The sequence below is a fragment of the Orycteropus afer genome, unplaced genomic scaffold (genome assembly GCF_000298275.1).
Source record: "Orycteropus afer afer isolate SDZICR_OR568_19922 unplaced genomic scaffold, OryAfe1.0 scaffold00084, whole genome shotgun sequence".
Lineage (NCBI taxonomy): Eukaryota > Metazoa > Chordata > Mammalia > Tubulidentata > Orycteropodidae > Orycteropus > Orycteropus afer.
The window spans coordinates 7,809,338-7,831,787 of record NW_006921671.1 but is presented as its reverse complement, the minus strand read 5'-3'; the positions used below and the strand labels follow the sequence as shown (position 1 = coordinate 7,831,787).

Genomic DNA, 22,450 nt, shown 5'->3' with positions numbered 1-22,450 from the left:
CCCCTCCTTGGGTTTCCGAGGCAGTATCACTACGGAAGTAGATTGCCCCATCTTCCTTCCAAGGAGTGGTTGGTGGGTTTGAACCGCCAGCCTTCTGGTTAGCAGTGAGGTGCCTTAGGCACTGTGCTACCAGAGCTCCCTGGTCCAGATTAGTGCTCTTAAATTATAATAATTGGAGGTACCGTTATTTGAAGGGTGGTGGGAGAAAGGATAGTATTTACTAGTAACTGAAGACCTGTTATGAGCACTATACTAATCCCTTAATCCTCACAACAATCCTGTGAAGTAAATGTTCTTAGACCCAGTTTACAGATGAGAGTACTAAGGCCAGGCAGTTAGTTACATCAGAATAACAGAGTTGGTCATTGACAGAATTAGCAGTTGAAGACAGGTCTCTTGGGTTATAAACTGTCACCTTCTGTCATAACATTGTTTTTCCTATAATGCAGTAAAGTGAATTACTATATAAACATGAAGGTGAGATTATCAAAGCAAAGGACAAATATTACAGGTTTTGATAGAGGAGGAGGAGAATTTAAGAAATACTCAATCACTGTTAGTTCATAAATTAATTCCAGAAATAAAAGCACTTTCTATAATCATATTCCTTTTGTTTTAAAATTTAGACGTTAATCAGTAGTTGCAACTTTTAGGGATTCAGTTGTATGACAGATAATCTACATTTTACTTGCAAAATTCTGGGTTCCATTTTTAGCATGCATTACTTTCCTCTGACATTGGTTCCTAGGAGCATTAGTTTGGGTCTGGCCATCTGTGACTGCATCCCTAAGTGCAGCAGTACAATGACTTATAGCAAAAATATTGTCATAAGATAATGTAAATGACCCTTTGTGTGCTGTGTGCTCTTAAAAGACCATAAAATAGTGTAAAGCTTCTTTACCTTGATTGCAGAGCATAATGGACTTGATACTAACTATAATAGCAGATTTATATAATAAATCAAATGCTTTGCAGTGTACTTTCTATTTAGAAGAGAGGTTATAAGTTTTTCATAGGATAGGGCAAAAAAAATGCATCTTTGCTGTTTTTTAATGAGGCAGTTTTAATGTTCATTCTGTATGAATTATTTAGTTCAAGCCATACATGCAATAAATAGACACTATCAGTTGTTTCTGTTATCTAGCATTTATAATAGATTAGCCAGTTTCACCCAGGCATATTGAAAAGGCAAATTAGCAGAAATGGTTTCTATATTTAGTGAGAAAAGGTTAGAAATACCAGATGGGTGCAGATTACCGATTTCATGTGTAGTCTCAAAGGATTTGTTTTCTTAAAATTTCAAAATTTCAAAATATCAGGTAGCTAGATATACATATTTTCCCTTGAAAAATGTGATACTTTTCCCCAAAGCTTCTATAATTCTCATCTGCTCACATACTGTAAGGCAATTATGCTGGCCGACGGTTGGACTATGTGAGGATGGTATGAACTTCTGCTAAATCATCTCTGATTGCTAGGCTCTCAGTCTGTGGCTGAAGCTAGTACTCTTTTTTTCAAGACAGTCCAAAAAAGTGAACTGTGATAGTTCCTTCTCTCTGTTTTTGAGTTAACAGAGAGACACGCCAGTGGCTCTCCATAGCTCAGATACCGTGGAATATTTTTCTCAGATGTCAAGTTGAGCGTTCAAGGGTAGTTCAAAGAAGCCCTTCGTCTTAAATCTCTTCTACCCTTTAGAGCTGTTCTAGTCATTCCCCTAGCATTCTTCATTCCTCTATCTTAATTTCTTAAACACAACTGTTTTTGCTTGAGTACTTAGAGCACAAAACTAAATAAAATGTAGCATGTCTCTCTGCTAATCTAAGGTGTAAGATTTTCACTTATTTACTGAAATGTTGCTTTTATAATTTCATTCTGCATTTGCAGAACCTTCGTTCTATTCCATAACTCCTTTTCCAAGAACTCAAGGCTCTGTTTCAGACTTGACTTCCATTACTTCCCACACAGGTTTGTCCTACTCACACTGCTGTGTGCTGTCCTCCACAGCCCACCTAAATTTCTGCTTTCCCTGAAGTCCTCCTTGCCCAACTTGATCTCTCTTCTAAATTTATGCTCCTTTATTTAGCATTTATCATAGAGGGGCTTAGAGTTTTAATAATTCTTTAATATGAAAAATGTCTTACATTCGCCCCAAAATTGTCTCTTTGATGGCAGGAATGACATATTTTTCACAGGCCTTGTGTAGTGAAGGACATGCTGTAGATATGCTATAAATATTTGTGGGTTGATTTCTTGATCCAGTCTCTCCCTTTTTGATGGCATTTTATCTTTCCTGTAACCCCTTCACCTTGAGCATGAGGTTTTCAGCAGTTTCTGAGCTTTTGGTCTGCAGTAGCTTTTCTTGCCAAACATTTTCTACCTTCACACTTTGGTTCCAAACCTAGCTCCATGAGATGTACCTTCATTTCTACGCCATATTCCAGGGCGTCTTGTATTTACAAAGGCACAGCCAGCTATAGAACAGATGTGGAATAGACATTTATCTAATTTAAGAATTAAGCCAGAACAACAGAAATGAAAAACAATTTCTTTCTATATATTTAATAATTTTATGTCTTGTAAATGTCTTATAGAAACATTGAAGTCTGAAAGGCCAAAAAGCTAACGTCGTAAACAATCTGTTTGATAGTGATTGCCATATTTTTTAATTTCACATATGGTGAAGGAAATGTAACTAGCTAGTTAGGGATGAAAATTACATGGATAAATGACTCTTTCTACTATTTTATTTCAGACCTCTTTCTCCAACAAACTTTTTTATTAGCACAATGAATGTGATTTATACTTTTCTGTTAGAGGCATTTTTAGTACTTACAGAATCTATTATCATCCCCTCACTTTTTTGGAGCATGCATATTTAAAATGGAAATTGCTTTGAACTTATGGAAAAATCTGTGGTTTGTGACCAAGATTTCTGCATCCGTCAACATGCTTGGCCTTTAAACTCCAAAACAGACTTCCTGCTTCCCACCTTTGCTACTTATTAGCTATGTAACCTCGAGCAGGGCCCATACTTGCTCTCTTCCTCCATTGCACATCTACAAAGTAAGAATGATACTCGGTACTCAAAAGGTTGTTGTGAAGATTAAAATAATTTATCTAAATCACTGAGAATAATGTGTGGCATACCATACCTTCCTACTACCATTGAGTTAATTCTGACTCGTAGAGACCCTAGAACAGAGTAGATCTGCTCCATAGGGTTTCCAAGGCTGTAAATCTTTACAGAAGCAGACTGCCTCATCTTTCTCCCATGGAGCAGATGATGGGTTTCTAGGGTTTCTACAGCCAGCCTTTTGGTTAGCAGCTGAATGGTTTAACCACCACACCAACAGAGGTCCGTGGCTTGACATAAGAACTGTATAAATAACTGTAAAGTGTAACTTTCATTATTCCCCTGAATAAACTCAGTCCTTCCAGTGTTGATGCTGACCCTGTGGTCATTCAGAAGCTTTGGGTTCCATTTCTTTTTCTTTTTCTTTTTTTTTTTTTTTCCTCTTCTCATTTTCAGTGCTCCACTCCTCCCTCTTGCTGATTATTGTTATTTGCAGACATAACATCTTGCACAGAGTGCACGAGTCTCTCTTTGTCCTTCAGAGGCAGCTCAGCAATTAAAAAACAAGCAAAAGAGTTATCCCATATACAGGACTGATATTTGACCCTTTCTCAAACTTAAGAAAATTATCTTTTTTTTGTTATAAGTGTACATTTTTTATTAGTGTTTTCAACACACTTGTGGCTTTTTCAGGTTTAATAGTGTTCATAAAACATTCCCAAACTAATCACAAACACTGCAGATGACCCCATGGTGTGACGTAAATGAATTTATAGCTCTTATAACCAGTATTAAAATAACTTACCAATCATCATCAGCTTCTGTTGGTGGTGGTTGGAGAGCCTTGGCTTGTAACAGAGAGAAGGTTCAGAATCTCCAAGTTCCCTTGCAGAGGAGTGTGCAGTGTGTGTGTATGTATGTGTGTTCCTGCACACACTCATGTGCATGCATGTTTGTGTACATGCACATTGAATAAAACTTGTAAAGGTAGGCACCCAGTTGAATGTTTCTATCCAGTACTATTGGTGATTTTATTTATTTAATTTTTGTAGCCTACTTATCTGAATCTTCTAATTACAATACAGATAGGTTTCTTTCATAATTAACATAAATTATCAGAAAGGTAGAATTAAAGAGGGACCAACTGATGGGGCTATAGGAGAAAAATTAGACTTTAATTGCCCAATATCAACTAAAATACACTTAGGTTTTATATTCTAGTTAATGAAAGAAGAGATATAAGTGGAAATGAAGGGAGAAGTAGGTTAAAGCTGTAGCACCCCCCCCCCCCAAAGTTTTAGTAGAGTCAGAGCAAAAGGTTTGATGGTGCTAACTGCTTTTATCAGCCAAGCTCACTTGGACCAGTAGGTTTAAATGTGAGCTTTTATGTGTTATCATCTTCCTTTGAAATTCTAATTCTTCTGTAATCACATCTCTTAATTACTCTTTATCCTTTTACTGTCAAAGCTTCCCCTGGAGTTGATTATCTGCTCTTAGCAAAGAATATTATTTTCTGCGTAGCTTGGGCTGTAGTCTAATCATTGTTACTTCGAATCTGGATAAAACCCAAAGATTCTTCACGTTCACATTTTTTTCCATAAAACTCTATGGCTTGCTTTCCTAAGCATGTATCTCCTCTGTGTGTGTAAGAGTGTGAAATCTGCCAGCCAGCAAGTTGTTGCTCCCAGTACATCATATGATCTTCCCTAATGATGATTTTTTTAAAAGCAGAATAGCTACAACTCGGAACAAGGGTAGGTAGAAATCTGATTATTTTATGAATTTTTACCAAGATATCTGTTATTCTTATAGGCATTGAAGATCTACACTAGAATTAGAGTAAATTTTAATGGTCTATAACTGCTGCTTTTCCTCCCCACCTCTCAGCCCCACATTAGTAAATCTTATTGCAAGTAAAACAGTAGTGGGAGATCCTGGCTGCTCTGAACCCTGTGCCCCCTTTCCTGTTCCTTGAGGTACTGTTTGATTGGCATTCTTCCCCGTACTCTAGGTCTGAATCTTTCTTGATCTTTTTCCATGTCATCAAAATGGACTTGTTGTATACTACATTCCCATAATACCATGATTGAGTCACCCACTGGGACATTAAGTTAGCCAGGGCCTGAGAGCTTGAAAGTGTTCCATTTTCCAGTTCAGGGGTCAGTATTTTAGTGGGAGCTTCTAGTGCTGCTCTGAGTGGGCAACCCTAAGAGAAGGTACTTTAGGGAAGGGGAACCTTTCACCACCCCTCAGATAACTTGAGATAAGCAGCTTCCTGATCTACTTAGGTGCAGTGCAGGAGGGCAATAAGTTGTAACCCCATCGACAGAGTGAAAGGTGTTTTCTGACTTTCTGGGAAGTCATGGTCTTTCAGTCTTATCTGGCAAATTATGATGAAAACCACACTAGAAAGTAAAACTGATAACTTTCAGAAATGTCTGTTTTTCTACTGTCCCCTTCCTTTCTCTTTAGCCTTCTTTCAACCACAAACCACGTTTGATTGTTATGTTTAAAGCGTGTGCGCGCGCGCACACACACACACACACACACACACAAAACTTCCTATGGTTTGGAAAATAAATCTATCCCAATACTTTAGCAGAATAGAACTTCTATTTTGTTGCCTTCTTTCCATATGCTGAGTCTGTGAAGGAAACATTGTTTCTCAGAATCCTGACAGAGCTAAATTACAGTGAGAACTTAAACACTATTCATTTTTTAGTTTTAAGGTTTGAAGCAAGATCAGGCTCATAACTTCAATAAGTTTTTGTTTTCCCACTTGCAAAAAATGGGACTAATAACACCTACCTCATCAGATTGGTGGGAAGTTAAATTATAAGGACCATACAGGCAAAGTGCTTGGCACAGTACCTAGAATATAAATAGGAAGTCAGTAAATGTATTCCCCTATTTTCTTACAAAATAGCTCCCCCCCCCCCCAGGATATTAGGGATAGTTTGAAATGGAAAAGATAATGTTTGAGTAAGTCTTTCAAGTCTGGGTAGGATGGGGTCATGGAGAGATGGAAGAGACATGTTTAAATTGTTATTTAAAGTACAGGTAGTCCCTGACTTAGAATAGGTTTGGATCCAATGACTCTGTCATAACTTAGTTCTTATGTAAGTCAAACACCTCTTTTTTTTCACCCCCCTCAATTTTTATTATTGCCTTTTATTGTCAGTATCTTTATAAAATCCAACCTTTATTTGTCTTTGGAGGTTGGAAACATTACATACAAACTTAGAGATATATTTTACATTCATACATACATTAAAAATATACAGATCATAAAAATTGACTCTGATGATGAAGACTTGGCATTTTATCAGCTGCAGTAATAACTGCACTTGTGGAAGGTTCTGGATCATCAGAATTATCCTTGGGAATGTGGATGGCATTTCAAGTCAGAAAATTAGTGAGTGCTATCTGTATAGTCCTTTTTTTTTTTTTTTTTCTTCATATGTTTTCTGGTAACATCTCACTGCTTTCCAAATCTGCCTATCAACTTTAGTAAAGTGATTGGCATTTGGGTCCATGTTTTCAAACAACTTGAAGCCCCTGATTTAGTTTAGAAAACTATATCATACAGCAGTGTTCTGGATAGTAAATCATGAAGTTGAACATTTGTGAGTGAACATCTGAGAATTATAATACCAGCAAATTACACGCTGCAATGTTATATGTAGGAAATATTATGAATATCAAAAAAACAAAACAAAACAAAAAACCTCCAAACTCATTGCCCTCCTCGAGTTAGATCCAACTCATAGTGACCTCTCCTAGGGTTTCTGAGGCAGTATCGCTACGGAAGTAGATTGCCCAGTCTTCCTTCTGAGGAGTGGCTGATGGGTTTGAACCACTAGCCTTCTGGTTAGCAATCAAATGCCTTAGGCACTCGTATGGTTGTAACTGTGGTTCTTCATGATTGGAATACGTTGTAAGTTGGGGACTATCTATAAATTAACTGGGCAGATAAGATTGGACAGGCTAGAGTCTCCAGGCAGGGTGAACTACTACTAGATGCTTTTTGTATAAGTCTAGGGGCATAGGAGGGAAGAAACACACTTATCAGACAAAACTCAGAAGAAAGATAGACTAGCCGGATTCAGGAATAGCTGAGTTAATGATGTTCCAACAACCCCAGCTTGATAGAAGTTGGGAGAATGACTGTGCTGTTACATGGAAAGAGACGTGAAGAAGAGACAGGGAAAGAGGTCTTGGGGTTTTGTTGAGGATGTGATTCAGAAAGTCATGAGTGTGAGGAAATATTTAAGTTATATTTAAATATCTTAATAGGCTTTTAATGTAGAAAGAGGAAGAGACAAAAACTAAAGCTTTGTGACGCTTAAAAAAAAAAGAAAGAAACAGGGAGAAGAAATGGGCATCCTCAACAGAGACCCATTAATTAAAACTGTGCCATCAGATGAATTTCCTAAAAGGAAGGGTTCAGGACTTCTGGTGCCATAGTGCCTAAGGCATTTGACTGGTAACCAGAAAGCTGGTGGTTCAAACCCATCAGCCACTCTTCAGAAGGAAGATTGATCTTTGTAGTAATACTGCCTCAGAAATCCAAGGAGGGGTTGCTACGAGTCGGATCCGACTTGACGGCAGTGAGTTTGGTTTTTTGGTATTGAACTTGATGAAAATACCTGGTTAAGAACAGAGAGAAGAAAGCTGAATAGGCAAAAATAACTTCGTAACAAGTGCTGAGAGAGGTGGGATGAAGGTGCAGTAAAGGTCCCACAGACAGAGAGAGTCCACTTTGTTCACAAGGAAGTGAGGAGTAATGTCAAAGAGAGAAATGAAACTAGCAAGAGGGTGTGGCATCATTGCTGCCTAGAGCCTATCCTCCCTCTTATCCCATTTCCCACATCTGCCTTTCTCCATATCTTTTCCTGAACTTGGTCCATCATTAAATGTTGACAGCAGAACCAGAAGGGTGGAAGGCCAGCTTCCTAACTGCCTCTGAATTTCCTTTCTTCTGTTTGGTTTAGCTCTGGACACCCTGGCTAAGACAAATCTTAATTCCGTGACTTTCAATCCCTTCATCCTTAATAGGAGTCATACCATCTTTCTTCCCTACTTTTTGGAAAAGTATGAGGCAGAGATGCAATCTAAAATGCTTTCATCTAAGCTTTGTGCAAATGAGAGAATAGTAGTAAATATCAAGCAGTAGTCTTTAAATTACTTTTTTCTTTCTGGCTTGCAGATTTTTTTTTTCTCACATTTTTTATAAGCATAGTGCCCTTGTGTTAATGTCATAAATAACTCAGAATCTCTCTGCAGGGAATTGAAGGAGTTTGTGCAGTTTTATGCCTCTTGGATGTAATTGTCATTTGAATCTTAAATTATCTTTACTTTCATGCCTAGTTAGTAATTGTTTGATTACATGATTACACAGACTGACAATAGGGAAAATGAACTGGAAGAGAGCAGTGACTCAAGCCAGTTGCATCTTTTAGATAAATATATTTCAGATTTTTTCAGTGCATAAAAATAGAAATCTCCAATATTCAAAAAGTTTTAAAATACTACATAGATAACTCCCATCTCCTAAACCTTTTAAGAATTTTTTTGTCCTCAACTTCAATTGTGAAAAAGCTATTAGAGAAAATGGGAAAATTTAAGTCAATATGTAAAACAAAACAACAACAACAAAAATTGTTGGGTTGAGTTGATTCTGACTCATGGTCACCCCATATATTACAGAGTTGAACTGTTGTTGTTGCTGTTAAGTGCCGTCGAGTCGTTTCCGACTCATAGCGACCCCACGCACAGCAGAACGAAACACTGCCCGATCCCGCGCCAGCCCCACAATCCCTGCTATACTTGAGCCTATACATTGCAGCCACCATGTCAATCCATCTCGTTGAAGGCCTCCCCCTTTTTCGTTGACCCTCCACCCTACCAAGCATGACATCCTTCTCCAGGGAATGGTCCCTTCTTACAACATGACCAAAATAGGTGAGACGAAGTCTGGCCATTCTTGCTTCCAAGGAGCATTCTGGCTGCACTTCCTCCAGGACAGATCTGTTAGTTCTTTTAGCAGTCCATAGTACTTTCAGCATTCTTCACCAGCATCACAACTCAAAAGCATCAACTCTTCTTCGGTCTTCCTTATTTTATTCATTGTCCAGCTCTCACATGCATACGAGGCAATTGGAAATACCATGGCTTGTGTCAGGCGCACCTTAGTCCTCAATGAGATATCCTTGCTCCTCAGCACTTGAAACAGTTCCTTCGCAGTTGACTTTCCCAAGGCTACACGTCATCTAATGTCCTGACTGCTGCTTCCGTTGGCATCGATTGTAGAACCAAGCAACGTGAATTCCTTGACAACCTCAATCTTCTCTCCATTTATTGAACTACTCCATAGCATTTTCTTGGATGTAATCTTTATAGAAGCAAATTGCCAGGCCTTTTTTTTTCTGTAGCACTGCTGGGTAGGTTCAAACCACCAATCTTTAGGTTGGTATTGGGGCACAAACCATTTGTACCAACCAAGAACCTTAAAATTAGTAGTATTTTGGAATTTTCCATGTATAAATGAGGAAACTTGAATCTCAGACACATGAAATGTAAGTTATGTGCATTTCCCAAAGTCCTACTTGGACATTCAAGATAAACTTTTTCCAAAAAGCGTTTTCTCAATTTTTAGAAGATAAGCATAGGTAACAGTGATCTTCATCATGATCTGGTCACTAGGAGAAGGTGTGGATTTAGTACATACTATACCTCGGGAGGAAGGTTAGGCAATCTACTTCTGTAGTGATACCACCTCAGAAACCCAAGGAGGGGATGCTATGAGTTGGATCTGACTCGATGGCAGTGAGTTTGGTTTTGGTTTGGTTTACATTGTTGTTGTTATGTGCCATGGAGTTGGACCTGATTCATGGCGACCCCTCCTTGGATTTCTGAGGCAGTATTACTACAGAAGTAGATTGTCCCATCTTCCTTCCGAGGAGTGGCTGGTGGATTTGAACCGCCAGCCTTCTGGTTAGCAGTCAAGTGCCTTAGGCACTATGCTACCTTTAGACTACTACATTTCAATAATAGTGTATTACTTTTTAATGGTCTCTTTTTCCTTCTTACCCTAACTTCTGCACATTAAGGAATTTAAACACAGTTCTCATACAGATCCTCAAAATTAATGATTAATCCCTGGTTATTTTCTATTCTTGATTGTCCATTTCTTGTATGTGTGTAAGTATTGGTGAATATGATATCATCATTACTAGTGAATTAGATGGAAGAAATATTATAAATATATTTATGAACAGTTATAAAAGATGTTTGGTAACAATGACCTGTTTTAAATACACCATTAAGTGTGTTAAACACATACACACATGTACATATGCACATGCATGCCCTTCAAGAATAATCCTGAGCTATGGCACACTATCTGGAGAACCAAAATGAGTAGATAAAATACAGGAGCTTCCCCCCTGTATTATTTCAAAAGGAATGTATGTATCACCTCACTTTCCTTTAATAGTTATATAGCCTTGCATTTGGCTTTGTATTTAACCACAGACGTAGTGTTAATAGAAAAAAAAGTTTTAAAAGGGCTTACATTTCATTTATGTGCCCCAAGGTTGTTAAATAAGTGCTTGATTCTTCAAAGCTAAATATCAAACTATAATCCAAAGACTTAAATGGAAGATCTACCCATTCCTTTTTTTCCTTGAGCTTAGTTTTGAGTTTAGATTCTCATTTCCTGTCCCCTAGTAAAGAACATTTCGTACTTTAAATTTACAGATGTTTGAAAAGTATGTGTGTTCTCTTGACTTTGAATTTAATATGAGTTTCTTAATTACAACTTTTTTTTTAAAACTTTTTTAGGTATGGAAAAATAGTTTCTACAAAGGCAATTTTGGATAAGACAACAAACAAGTGCAAAGGTATGTTATCTCGACCAATTATTTGCTAAATCATAGCTTTAAAAATTAATGGAGTATTAAACCTAATCTTTGATTTCAAAAGTATATCCATTTTATTAAAAGTTTAATCTTAACATGTCACACAGTTTCTGTCTTGCACAATGTCGGCATATTGGTTACGTTTGTCCCTGGTTGAATTTTGGCTGGAAACTAAGCAGCAGCTAACAGTTTGCCAGAATTCCAGATTTGATGCCAGTGGAGTTAACATGCAAAGTGCTGGTTGGCATTTAGCCTCTGCTTTTAAAAGGAGAGTAGAGTTAGAAAATAGCTTTTCTTTCCTGAGCCTGAGGAGATTAGAGCTGCTTACAGAAGACCATTGGACTATACCAAAGAACTGAAAAGATTATGTATTGTGCAGATTGGCTCTATTAATTAGAATAGAGTAGTTTTAAGCAGTACTTAATTACATGTTTCAATACTCCCAATTGTTCTCTGCTAAATGCTTGTTGGTAATATTGGCAGTGGGGAGGAGGGAACCATTTTCACTGACCAAATTGTAACAGGGAGGGGAGGTCAGAAGCCCCTTTGAAATATGCTGCTGCATTAATTTGATGCACTGACCTTCAGTTATCCATGTAATTAGGATGAGCTCATCCAGCTCCAAGAACTGGAAGGGGAGGCATCTACAGGCAGCACTGATGGTCTGTGTTTCTGACTTTTAATGATCCAGCATCTTAACAATAGGCATGTGATTTCTAGGAAAAGGGAAGAATGGAGTCAGCTGACTTTGAGTCTGACTACTGACCCCATGAATTGAAATAAGGTTGACAGGAATAGGCAGAGAAGGCAAATCTCCTCATTAATTAGACGTCTGTTTTTAAAGCAGTGGTGATGGCAGTGGCTTACCACAGTCTGAAAAAAGCAGAGAACATAAATGAGTGCTATGGTAGGGCTTCTCTTTGGAAGCCTGCCGATTCCTTTAATCTAGAATTGAAGTGGTTCGTTGTATTTCTTCAAAGGGCCCAAATTTAAAGGAGTATTGTGGCTAATAGCCCATGTTTAATCAACATGGCATATAAAGGCAGTTTTGCCTTGGGACAGTAAATAGAGCAGTGCTTTATGTACAGTGGTACTCAAATATTTTAAATAAATTACAGTCGAATTGTAAACTGAAATGCATATACTTAGTTGCCAAAAATAGTCTTATTTAACTTATTTAACATATTTATAAATGATTTGAGAGAGCAGGAACATAAGAAAATAGTTTGGTTTTGTAAAGACTAATGAACTCTTGCAGGTATAAAACAAGAAGTTGATCTCAAACATCAGTACAAATCAAGAGAGAAATCACAAAAGACAGGGGTTCATGGTCTTAGCCTGCCCTTCCTCCTGTTTTCTTCTCAAAATGAAATCTTACACGGCAGCTCAGTATGCTAAAAAGCAGAGCTAAGTGAGTGAGAGGACTCCGAAGCTTCCCTGGTTGAATTATTCACCACATCCCTGAACTGAAAACCACTATTCCCATGGGAACCTATTCCCCAGAAACCAAAATTCCACAAAATGTTCAATATGACCTGGAAAAGGTATGATTGAAAGTAACTAAATGACCAGATCTAACATATTGCCTTAATGAAAACCCCTGGGCATAAATTTGTTGTTGTTAGGTGTTGTCTAGTATGCTCCAATGTATAGTGACCTTGTGTACCACAAAATGAAACACTGCCCGGTCCTCTGCCATCCTCATAATCATTGTAGTTCTTGAGCCCGTTCACAACCACTGTGTCAGTCCATCTCGCTGAGGGTCTTCCTCTTTTTTGCTGATAAGAGCTCTCCTTTTCCCAGCATGGTATCTTTCTCCAAGGACTGGTCTTTTCTGAAGGCATGACCAAAATATGAGAGACGAAGTCTAGCCATTCTCACTTCTAAGGAGCATCCCCCAGCTGTACTTCCTCCAAGATAGATCTGTTTGTTTTTCTAGAAACTCATTCAATATTCTTCACCAACAACATAATTCAAATGCATCAGTTTTCTGAGGTCTTCCATATTCCTTTTCCAAGGAAATATGCATATGAGGCTACTGAAATTACCATGGCTTGGGTCCCGTGCACCTTAGTCTTCAGAGTGACATCGTCGCTCCTTAACACTGTGAAGAGGACTTTTGCAGCAGACTTGCCTAATGCAGTAACTCATTTGGTTTCTTGACTGCTGCTTCCATGGACATTGATTGTGGCTCCAAGTAAAATGAAATCTTTGACAATTTCGATCTTTTCTCCATTTATCATGAAGTTGCTTATAGGTCTAGTTGTGAAGATTTTTGTTTTCTTTGTGTTGAGTTGTAATCTGTACTGAAGACTATAGTCTTTGGTCTTCATCAATAGATGCTTCAAGTCCTGTTCACTTTCAACAAGCAAGCGTGTGTCATCTGCATATTGTAGGATTGTTAATGAGTCTTCCTCCAGTCCTGATGCCACATTCTTCTTCATATAGTCCAGCTTCTCTATTATTTGCTCAGCATTGAATAAGTACAGTGAAAGGATACAACCCTTATACGCACCTTTCCTGATTTTAAACTATGCGGCACTCCCTTGTCTATTTGAATGACTGCTTCTTGGTCTATGTACCAGTTCCTCATGAGCTTGTTAAGTGTTCTGGAATGCCCATTATTCATAGTGTTATCCATAATTTATTATGATCCACACTACTGAATGTCTTTGCATAATACACAGATAAACATCTTTTTGGTATTCTTTGCTTTCAGCCAAGATCCATTTAACACCAGCAGTAATTTCTCTCTCTCTGCATTGTAGTAATTAAAGTTGTATATCAACTTTGCTGAGCCACGGTTTTGAGTAGCTGGGCAAGTGGATGTAGTTACTCCCCATCATGAAATTGATAATTAACTCCATGGTGGCATCTTCTGTGAGTAGCCAGATAGCTGCCTTCAGGGTATAGCCTGCTTTCAGTATATAAGGAAACACTTTGAGAAGGGTCTCTAGCTTTTGGCACATCTGGATCTTGCATTTGGCCATCTTCACCTCAGTGGCCTGCCATGTTGCCTGCCAATCTTGGGATTGTTCCTGGACTTGAACTAGTGGCCTGCAATGTTGTATATTAATCTTGTGACTGTGCCGTTTTATGTGTTGATCTTGAGTTCATCACCTTCCTCAGCCAGCAGCTGCATGAGTCACAAAAAGCCTCCAGTTCTAGTGGGCCTGGAACAGGAGGCAGAGCTGAAGCCCAAGGTCAAGGGGCCTTGGCCTAGTCCTTAGAGCTGGCACTTTTAACTCAGACTTCTAGCCTTCTAAACTGTAAGAGAATAAACCCGTTTGTTAAAGCCTTCTGCTTGTGATATGTCTGTTACAGCTGCACTGCAGAACTAAGACATACACCGTCTTCTGAATCTGACTTAAAATTCTGGCAGTTTCCTATCTATGTATGGCTGTTAACAGTTTTTTAATTATCTTCAGCAAAATTTTATTTAGGTGCAATATTAATGGTATTGTTCAATAAATTCCACATTCTCTTAGATCATCTTTCTGTAGAATGGGCAAAAATATGGATCTTTTCCAGTCTGTTGGCCAGGTAACTGTCTTCCACATTTCTTGGCATAAACAAGTAAGTGCCTCCAATGCAGCATCAGTTTGTTGAAACATCTCAGTGGGTATGCTGTCCATTTCTAGAGCCTTGTTTTTCACTCATTCCTTTAGAGCAGCTTGGATTTCTTCCTTCCATACCATTGTTTCTTGATTCTATGCTACCTCCTGAAATGGTTGTATGTCAACCAGTTCATTTTTGGACAGTGACTGTATTCCTTCCATCCTCTTTTGATGCTTCCTGTATCATTCAGTATTTTGCCCATAGAATCCTTCAGTATTACAGCTCAAGGCTTGAATTTTTTCTTCAGTTCTTTCAGCTTGAGAAGTGCCAAGCATGTTCTCCCTCCTTGATTTTCCAACTCCGGGTCTTTGTACATTTCATTATAATATTTCACTTTGTTCTCTCAATCTACCCTTTGAAATCTTCTGTTTAGCTCTTTTGCTTTCTTATTTCTCCCATTTGCTTTAGCTGTTATCTGTTCAAGAACAAGTTCCAGAGTCTCTTCTGACATCCATTTTGGTGTTTACTTCCTTTCCTGCCTTTTCAATCATGTTTTGCTTTCTTCATGTATGATGTCCTTGATGCTATCCATAGCATATCTGATCTTTAGTCATTAGTGTTCAGTGCAGCAAATCTGTTCTTCAGATGGTCTCTAAATTCAGGTGAGATATGATCAAGGTCATATTTTGGCTTTTGCATACTTGTTTTAATTTTCTTCAGCTTGTTTCAGTTGAAACTTGCATATGAGCAGTTGGTGATCTGTTCCACAGTTGGCCTCTTGCCTTATTCTGACTGAAGATAATTAAGCTTCTTCATCATCTCTTTGCCCAGATGTGATTTCATTGCTGTGTATTCCACCTGGTGAAGTCTACATGTATAGTCACCATTTATGTTGTTGACAAAAGGAATTTGCAATGAATAAGTCATTGGTCTTGCAAAATTCTGTCGTGTTATAATTTTGGCAGATGGTATTTCTACATACATGTTTATGGTCTGTAAGAATGTCCATATATGTAATAGAGCTAATGGGGCAACGTTATGATAATTTCTTAGCCACACTCAAACACTTTGAGAAAGTGAGTCATGGTCTCAGGACGAGGGTTGCAGGGGACATCAAAGTCAACTGGCATAACATACTACACAAAAATATTATTCTACATCCTACTTTGGTGAATAGGGACTAAACTAAAAAAATAAAAAACCAAACTCATTGCCGTCGAGTTGAATCCGACTCATAGCGACCCCTCCTTGGGTTTCTGAGATGGTATCACTACGGAAAATTGCCGTGTCTTCCTTCCAAGGAGTGGCTGGTGGGTTGGCAGTCAGATGCCTTAGGCACTACACCACCAGAGCTCCTGAATAGGGACTAGGGTCCTAAAAGCTTGCAAGCAGCCATCTAAAATGCAACAATTGATTTCTCCTGGTTCAGAACAAAAGAAAATGAAGAAAATCAAAGATGCATGGAAACAATTCATGCAGGGGACTATTGAACCATGTGAACCTCATGCAGCATTACCCTGGGATCAGAAGAGCTAGATGGTGCCCAGTTACCACTGTCAACTACTCAGAATGGGATCAAAATAAGACATCTAGGATAGAGTGGAAACAAATCTCAAAGTTCATACCAGGCTTACTGGTATGATAGAGACTGGTGAAACCCCCAAGACTGTGGCCCCTAGTCATCCTTTGGGTCTAGAATTGAATTCATTCCTGTAGCTTCCAGACAAACAATAGACAGGCATACAAGGTGAACAGTTACACCAGGTAGGTACATTGCTTAGAACAGTCAGCCATGGGAGCTCAGAAGGGCAGCATTTGCACACGGATGTAGCTCAGAGGGTAGGAATACAGAGGAAAGGAGGACACAGGGAAAAGGTAATCAGAGAGAGAAAGTGGAAAGAGAGCTATTACATTGTGGGGATTGCAGTCAATGTCATGAAACAAAATGTGTATGAACTATTGAACTGAAAATAAATTTCAGTTTATTTACTGAACAAGCTTTCACCCAAATCACAGTTTAAAATAATAGCAATAATTAAAAAATTCTGTCATACAATCTTCAGCATCATTTCTGTCACCAAGATATTTTCCAGTTGCCGATGCGTCTTCATTTCCAACTTTTGCATTTCAGTCACCAGTAATTAATAATAAATTGTTACTGCATTTTCAGTCAATTTCAGATTGCAGAAGTTGGTAAAAATCTTCAGTTTCTTCATCTTGGGCTTTAATGGTTGGTGCGTAAATTTAAATAATGGTACTGTTAACTGATCTTTTTTTGTATGCATTGACAGCGTTGTACTTCAGTACATTGTTGTTGTTGTTAGATGCCATCAGGTCAGCTCTGACTCATTGTAACCCCTTATCCAACAGAACAAAACCCTGCCTCATCCTCAGAACCCTTCCTGTGCTTGACCCCATCATTGCAGCCATTGTGTCATTCGATCTCATCGAGGCTCTTCCCCTTCTTTGCTGACCCTCTGCTTTACCAAGCATGATACCCTTCTCCAGGATGGTCCCTTCTGACCACATGACTAAAGTAGGTGAGACGTCTGGCCATTCTCACTTCCAAGGAATATTCCAGCTGTACTTTATTCCAGAACAAATTTGTTCATTCTTCTGGCAATCCATGGTATTTTCAATATTCTTCACCAACACCACAGTTCAAAGGCATCAACTCTTCTTTGGTGTCTCTTATGCATTTTCTAGTGTTCAAATGCATATGAGGTCATTGAAAATACCATGGCTTGGGTTAGGCATTGTTCTGGTTACCTAGTGCCACTCTGACAAGACTATATCACAAATGGGATGAACTTAACAAACAGGAGTTTATTCTTACAAATTGGAGGCTTTAAGTCCAAGTTCAAAGTGCCAACCTCTAGGGGCTGGATGAAAGCCCCTCAACCTTGGGTTCCAGCTCTGCCTCCTGCTCCTGGCCCACTGAAGCTAGAGGTGTTTCTTCACTCAAACAGCTGCTGGCTGCTGAGACTGGAAGCCCCAAGGTTGACAAGTCAAAAGGCACAGTCCTGATGTTACCAGACCACACGGCAGGCCGTTAACTTAATTAAGTCCATTGTAAGTCCCAAGGTCGGCAGAGCATGGCAGGCTGCTGAGCAATGACACAGCTACATGCAGGGTCCAAGCATGCCAAAGGCTAGAGACATTCTCAAAGGCTTCTCCTTATATGCAGGAAGTAGACCACATACCCAAAGGCAGCTACTCAGCTGCTTGTGGTAGATCCTACCATGGAGTTGATTGCCAGTCTCCTCATGGGGATTAGCTACCACCAGCTACCCAGCCACTCAACCAGGCCCAGCCAGGTTGACACACAAACCAAACTACCACAGGCATACCTTAGTTTTCAAGGTGACATCTTGGCTCTTCAACACTTTAAAGATGTCTTTTGCAGCAGATTTTCCCATTTTCCCAGTGCAATATGACATTTAATTTCCTGACTGCTTCTTCCATGGGTATTAATTGTGATCCAAGTAAACTGAAGTCCCTGACAACGTCAGTCTTTTCTCCATTTATCATGATGTTGCTTACTGGTCCAATTGCTAGGTATTTTGTTTTCTTTATGTTGAAGTGTAATCCATACTGAAGACTATAGTCTTTGGTCTTCATCAGTAAGTGCTTCAAGAAATCTTCACTTTCAGGAAGTAAGGTTTGTTATCTGCATATTGCAGGTTATTAATGGTTCTCTCTCCAATCTTGAAGCCACGTTCTTCTTCATATAGTCTAACTTCTCGGATTACTTGTTCAGCGTACAGATTGAATAAGTATGGTGAAAGGATACAACCCTGAGATACAGCTTTCTTGATTTTAAACCATGAAGTATCCCCTTGTTCTGTTTGAACAAAAACCTCTTGGTCTATGTACAGGTTCCTTGTGAGAACAAGTGTTCTGGAATTTACATTCTTCTCAGTGTTACCCATGATTTATTACGATCCACACAGTTGAATGCCTTTGTATTGTCAGTAAAACACAGGTAGATCTCTCTCTGGTATTCTTTGCTTTCAGCCAAGATCCATCTAACATCAACAGTGATATCCCTTCTTCCACATCCTCTCCTGAATCCAGCTTGCATATCTGGAAGTTCTCTGTCAATATACTGCTGCAAGTGTATTTGAATTACCTTCAGCAACATTTGACTTGTGTGTGATATCATTGATAGTGTTTGTTAATGTCCACATTCTTTTGAATGGGCACATATATCAGTCTCTTCCAGTCAGTTGGCCAGGTAGCTGTCTTCTAAATTTCTAGGCATAAATGAGTAAGTGCCTCCAGTGCATACATCAGTATAGATCTTGAAATGTGGCTTTTGACCACGAATGCAGCACCATTTCTCTTTAATTGGTCATTCCTGGCATAGTAGACCATACAATTGTCCTATTTGAAATGACTGATACCAATCCAGTTCAGCTCAGTAATTTCTATCATATCGATCTTTGTATTCCATTTCATTTTTGACAACTTCCAATTTTCCTAGATTCATACTCTGTACATTCCATGTTCCAATTATTAATGGATATTTGCAGCTGCTGTTTCTCATTTTGAGTCATGCCACATCAACAAATGTGAAGGCCTGAAAAGCTTTATTCCATCTATACCGTTAAGGTTGACTCTGCTTTGAGGAGGTGGCTCTTTCCCAGTCAAGTGTAGAGGGCTTTCCAACTGAAGGGGCTCATCTTCCAGTCCTGTATCAGACCATGTGTCCCTGCTATTCATAAGGTTTTCTCTGGCCAATATTTTTTATTTTTTCCCCTAGAAATGGACTTGGCCATGTCCTTCTTCCTAGTCTGTATTAGTCTGGAAGTTCTGCTAAAACCCGTCTACCATGAGTAGTAACACTGTGATATTTGAAATACCGATGGTATAACTTCCAGCATCACAGCAATACGCATGTCACTACAGTGCAACAAACTTACATACAAGTAGGTATATATTTAGTTGACTTACAAGTTCAGAACAGTTGGACAAGGTCCAGAGATAGATTTGTGGGGCTCCTATTCAGGGGCAGGAATATTTCAGAACTGTTTTCAGATACATGTTTCCTGAAAACCTTCCCTTAATGACTGGGCTCATGAGACACAGCTCTGTGTGTGTGTTAGTGGAAGAAACCATTAGGGCTCTCTGCTTCACGTAACCCTCTCAGCAATAGGTGTCAACACATATCTGCTGGATGATTGAGTAGAGAGGGTAAGCAAGAATCTATAAGTGAGAATGAGAGGGCTCATGAGTAAAGTATAATTTTAGTATAAAAGAAGAAATAACATTTAGCTTAATAATAGTCCCTGGGGTGGTACACAAGAACCTTTGGTAGGTCTGTGATTAAAGCATTGGGATACTAACCAGGTCAATGGTTCAAACTCACAAGCCATTCTGTAGGAGAACAATGAGACAATCTGCTTCTGTAAAGATTTATAGCCTTGCAAACCTTATGAGGCAGTTCTGCTGTGTCCTGTAGGGTCACTATGAGTCAGAATCGACTCAATGGGGGTGGGTGGTGTGTGGGTAGTGTGAACAGTATGTGATCAGCTAGTAACATAAAGTTTTGTAGTTCAGACCCAGCCAGTAGCATCTCTGAAGAAAAGCCTGGCAATATACTTTCATAAAGGTTATAGCCAAGAAAACCCTATGAAGCAATTCTACTCTGAAACACGTGGTGTCTCCGTGAATCAGAATTGACAGCAGCTGGTTTAGCTTACAATGAAGTTAATGTTTTTCCCATGTTACAGATGATTTGAAATAACACACACACACAAATAGATTCAAGATGACTACTGATAAATTAATGGATAAGAGATTAATTATAAAATATTGCCAAAAATGACAGGTGCTTGTATTGGGTACTAATTTTTTTAGATGAAATATATCAGAGAATTTTATATCTGAAAGTGAGAGATCCTGGAGTCAGGAAAAATTTTTGGTCATAAAGCATGTTTTGGAATGTCTATTCAAGAGAGGTGATTAAGCTGAAGGAAACATTGATCTGAATGACATGTACCTTAGTTGTTAAATTTAAAACTTCATTAATCAGTTGCTCATTCACATTTCACATATTGTCTGTATTTAGCTAACAAAAGATATTTAAATTCCAATACTGGTATATATGGTACTTTAGGACATATATGAGTGAAGCTCATCAAGGATCTATTGAGAAACTGATACTGATTTATTCTTACAGAACTTCATTTAAGAACAGAAACACGCACAGTAAAACTGGATGAGGATAAATCAAATCAAAGGGAAAATAAAATTAAGAGCAGGAAATTTCAGTTTATTGCAAAAATACCTTCCCTGAGGTCCTCTGTGGAGTTCCTGAGTGCTGTGAAGAGTTAATGTACATGTCTGCTAACCAAAAGGTTAGAAGTTCAAGTCCACCCAGACATGCTTCAGAAGAAAGCCCTGATGATCCACTTCCAAAGAATCAGCTGGTAAAAGTCCTGTGGAGCACGGTTCTGTACTGACACACATGAGGTTGCCACGAATTGTTACCAACTCAGTGGCAACTAGTTGTTTTTTCATAGGATCCTGTAGGCCCTTGCCAACCATGAGCCAGCATATGGCCCTGCATTTCCTAGTGACCAAAGCAAAACAGAAAACATAGCTAGTCCCGTGATTCAGTCATTATGTTTTCCAAAACCAAAACTAAACCCACTACCTTTAAGTTGATTCCAACTCATAGTGAGCAACTCTACAGGACAGAGTACTACTGCCCCCATAGGGTTTCCATGGCTGGAAACCTTTATGGAAGCATACCCTCCCATCTTTCTCCCAAGGAGTGACTAGTGGGTTTGAATGAGCAAGCTTTTGTTTAACAGCTAAGTGCTTTAATCATTGTGCCACCAGTGTACCTGCCATCACAGCTTAAAAAAAAAAAAAAAAAGCCACTGCCGTTGAGTTGATTCCAACTCACAGTGACCCCTCCTGGGTTTCTGAGTTAGTAAATCTTTATGGAAGTAGATTGCCCAGTCTTGCTTCATAGAGTGGCTGGTGGGTTTGAGCTACCAGAGCTCCCATCACATTTTAAGGGGAGGGATATCCAGCTTGCAAGAGAGCTATAACTTCTTGGTATGGAGACCTGAGAAGATTCTTCCTAGGGATCCTTAGTGAGAATGTGGTGGGTTATTTCATTTATCTCATCTTCAAAAACATCTTTTCCATAATCTATTTCATACAGTCTGTGTAAGTCAAATCTTATATAGTCTTGTATTTTGAAAAATAATATACATAAAAAATGCAGTAGTACAGGGTTACCTGCTAAACTGTTTAATTTGTCTTCAGCAAGTATTTATGAAAAAGCTAGAGTGTGGTGGTGGTGGTGGTGGTGGTGGTGGTTATGTGCCTTCGAGTAAGACCTGACTCAGAGTGACCCCTCCTTGGGTTTCTGAGGCAGTATCACTATGGAAGTAGATTGCCCAACCTTCCTTCTGAGGAGTGGCTGGTGGGTTTGAAACGCCAGCCTTCTGGTTAGCAGTCAAGTACCTTAGGCAAGGCCATAAAATTATATAAACAATTAACTAAAATACAACCATTATGGATTTATCTTGGTAAGAAAGTAACAGCTCAAATATTACTAGTAGTTCCTTGCATGAATAGTAACTTCATGTGCAGTGACATAAAAATTGAGACCTTCTGTTTATTGTCATTTATTGACAATAGCAAAATTGGAGGAGAAACTTAAACATCCATCAGAAGGTGTTTGGCTAAATTAATTATGATACATCATTTTGGCTGAGTGTTCGTGTATGACCTGCTGAAATGGTGGCTGGTACTAAAATATGTATGAGCATGAATTAGCATGTCTTGCATACCTGATATGAACCCCACTTGGTCATAATGGGGAGCTCTGGTGGCATAGTGCCTGAGGCATTTGACTGCTAACCAGAAGGCTGGC

General features: G+C 38.9%; 1 protein-coding gene across 1 annotated transcript in view; it reads left to right on the top strand.

Annotated features, from left to right (window-relative positions):
• The window catches only part of RBMS1 (RNA binding motif single stranded interacting protein 1), a 151,888-nt gene that overhangs the window by 57,843 nt on the left and 71,595 nt on the right, over positions 1–22,450 (top strand). The window contains exon 2 of the mRNA XM_007941834.2: positions 10,919–10,977. Within this exon, the coding sequence (XP_007940025.2) occupies positions 10,919–10,977 (59 nt within the window). The remainder of the gene's footprint in view (positions 1–10,918; positions 10,978–22,450) is intronic.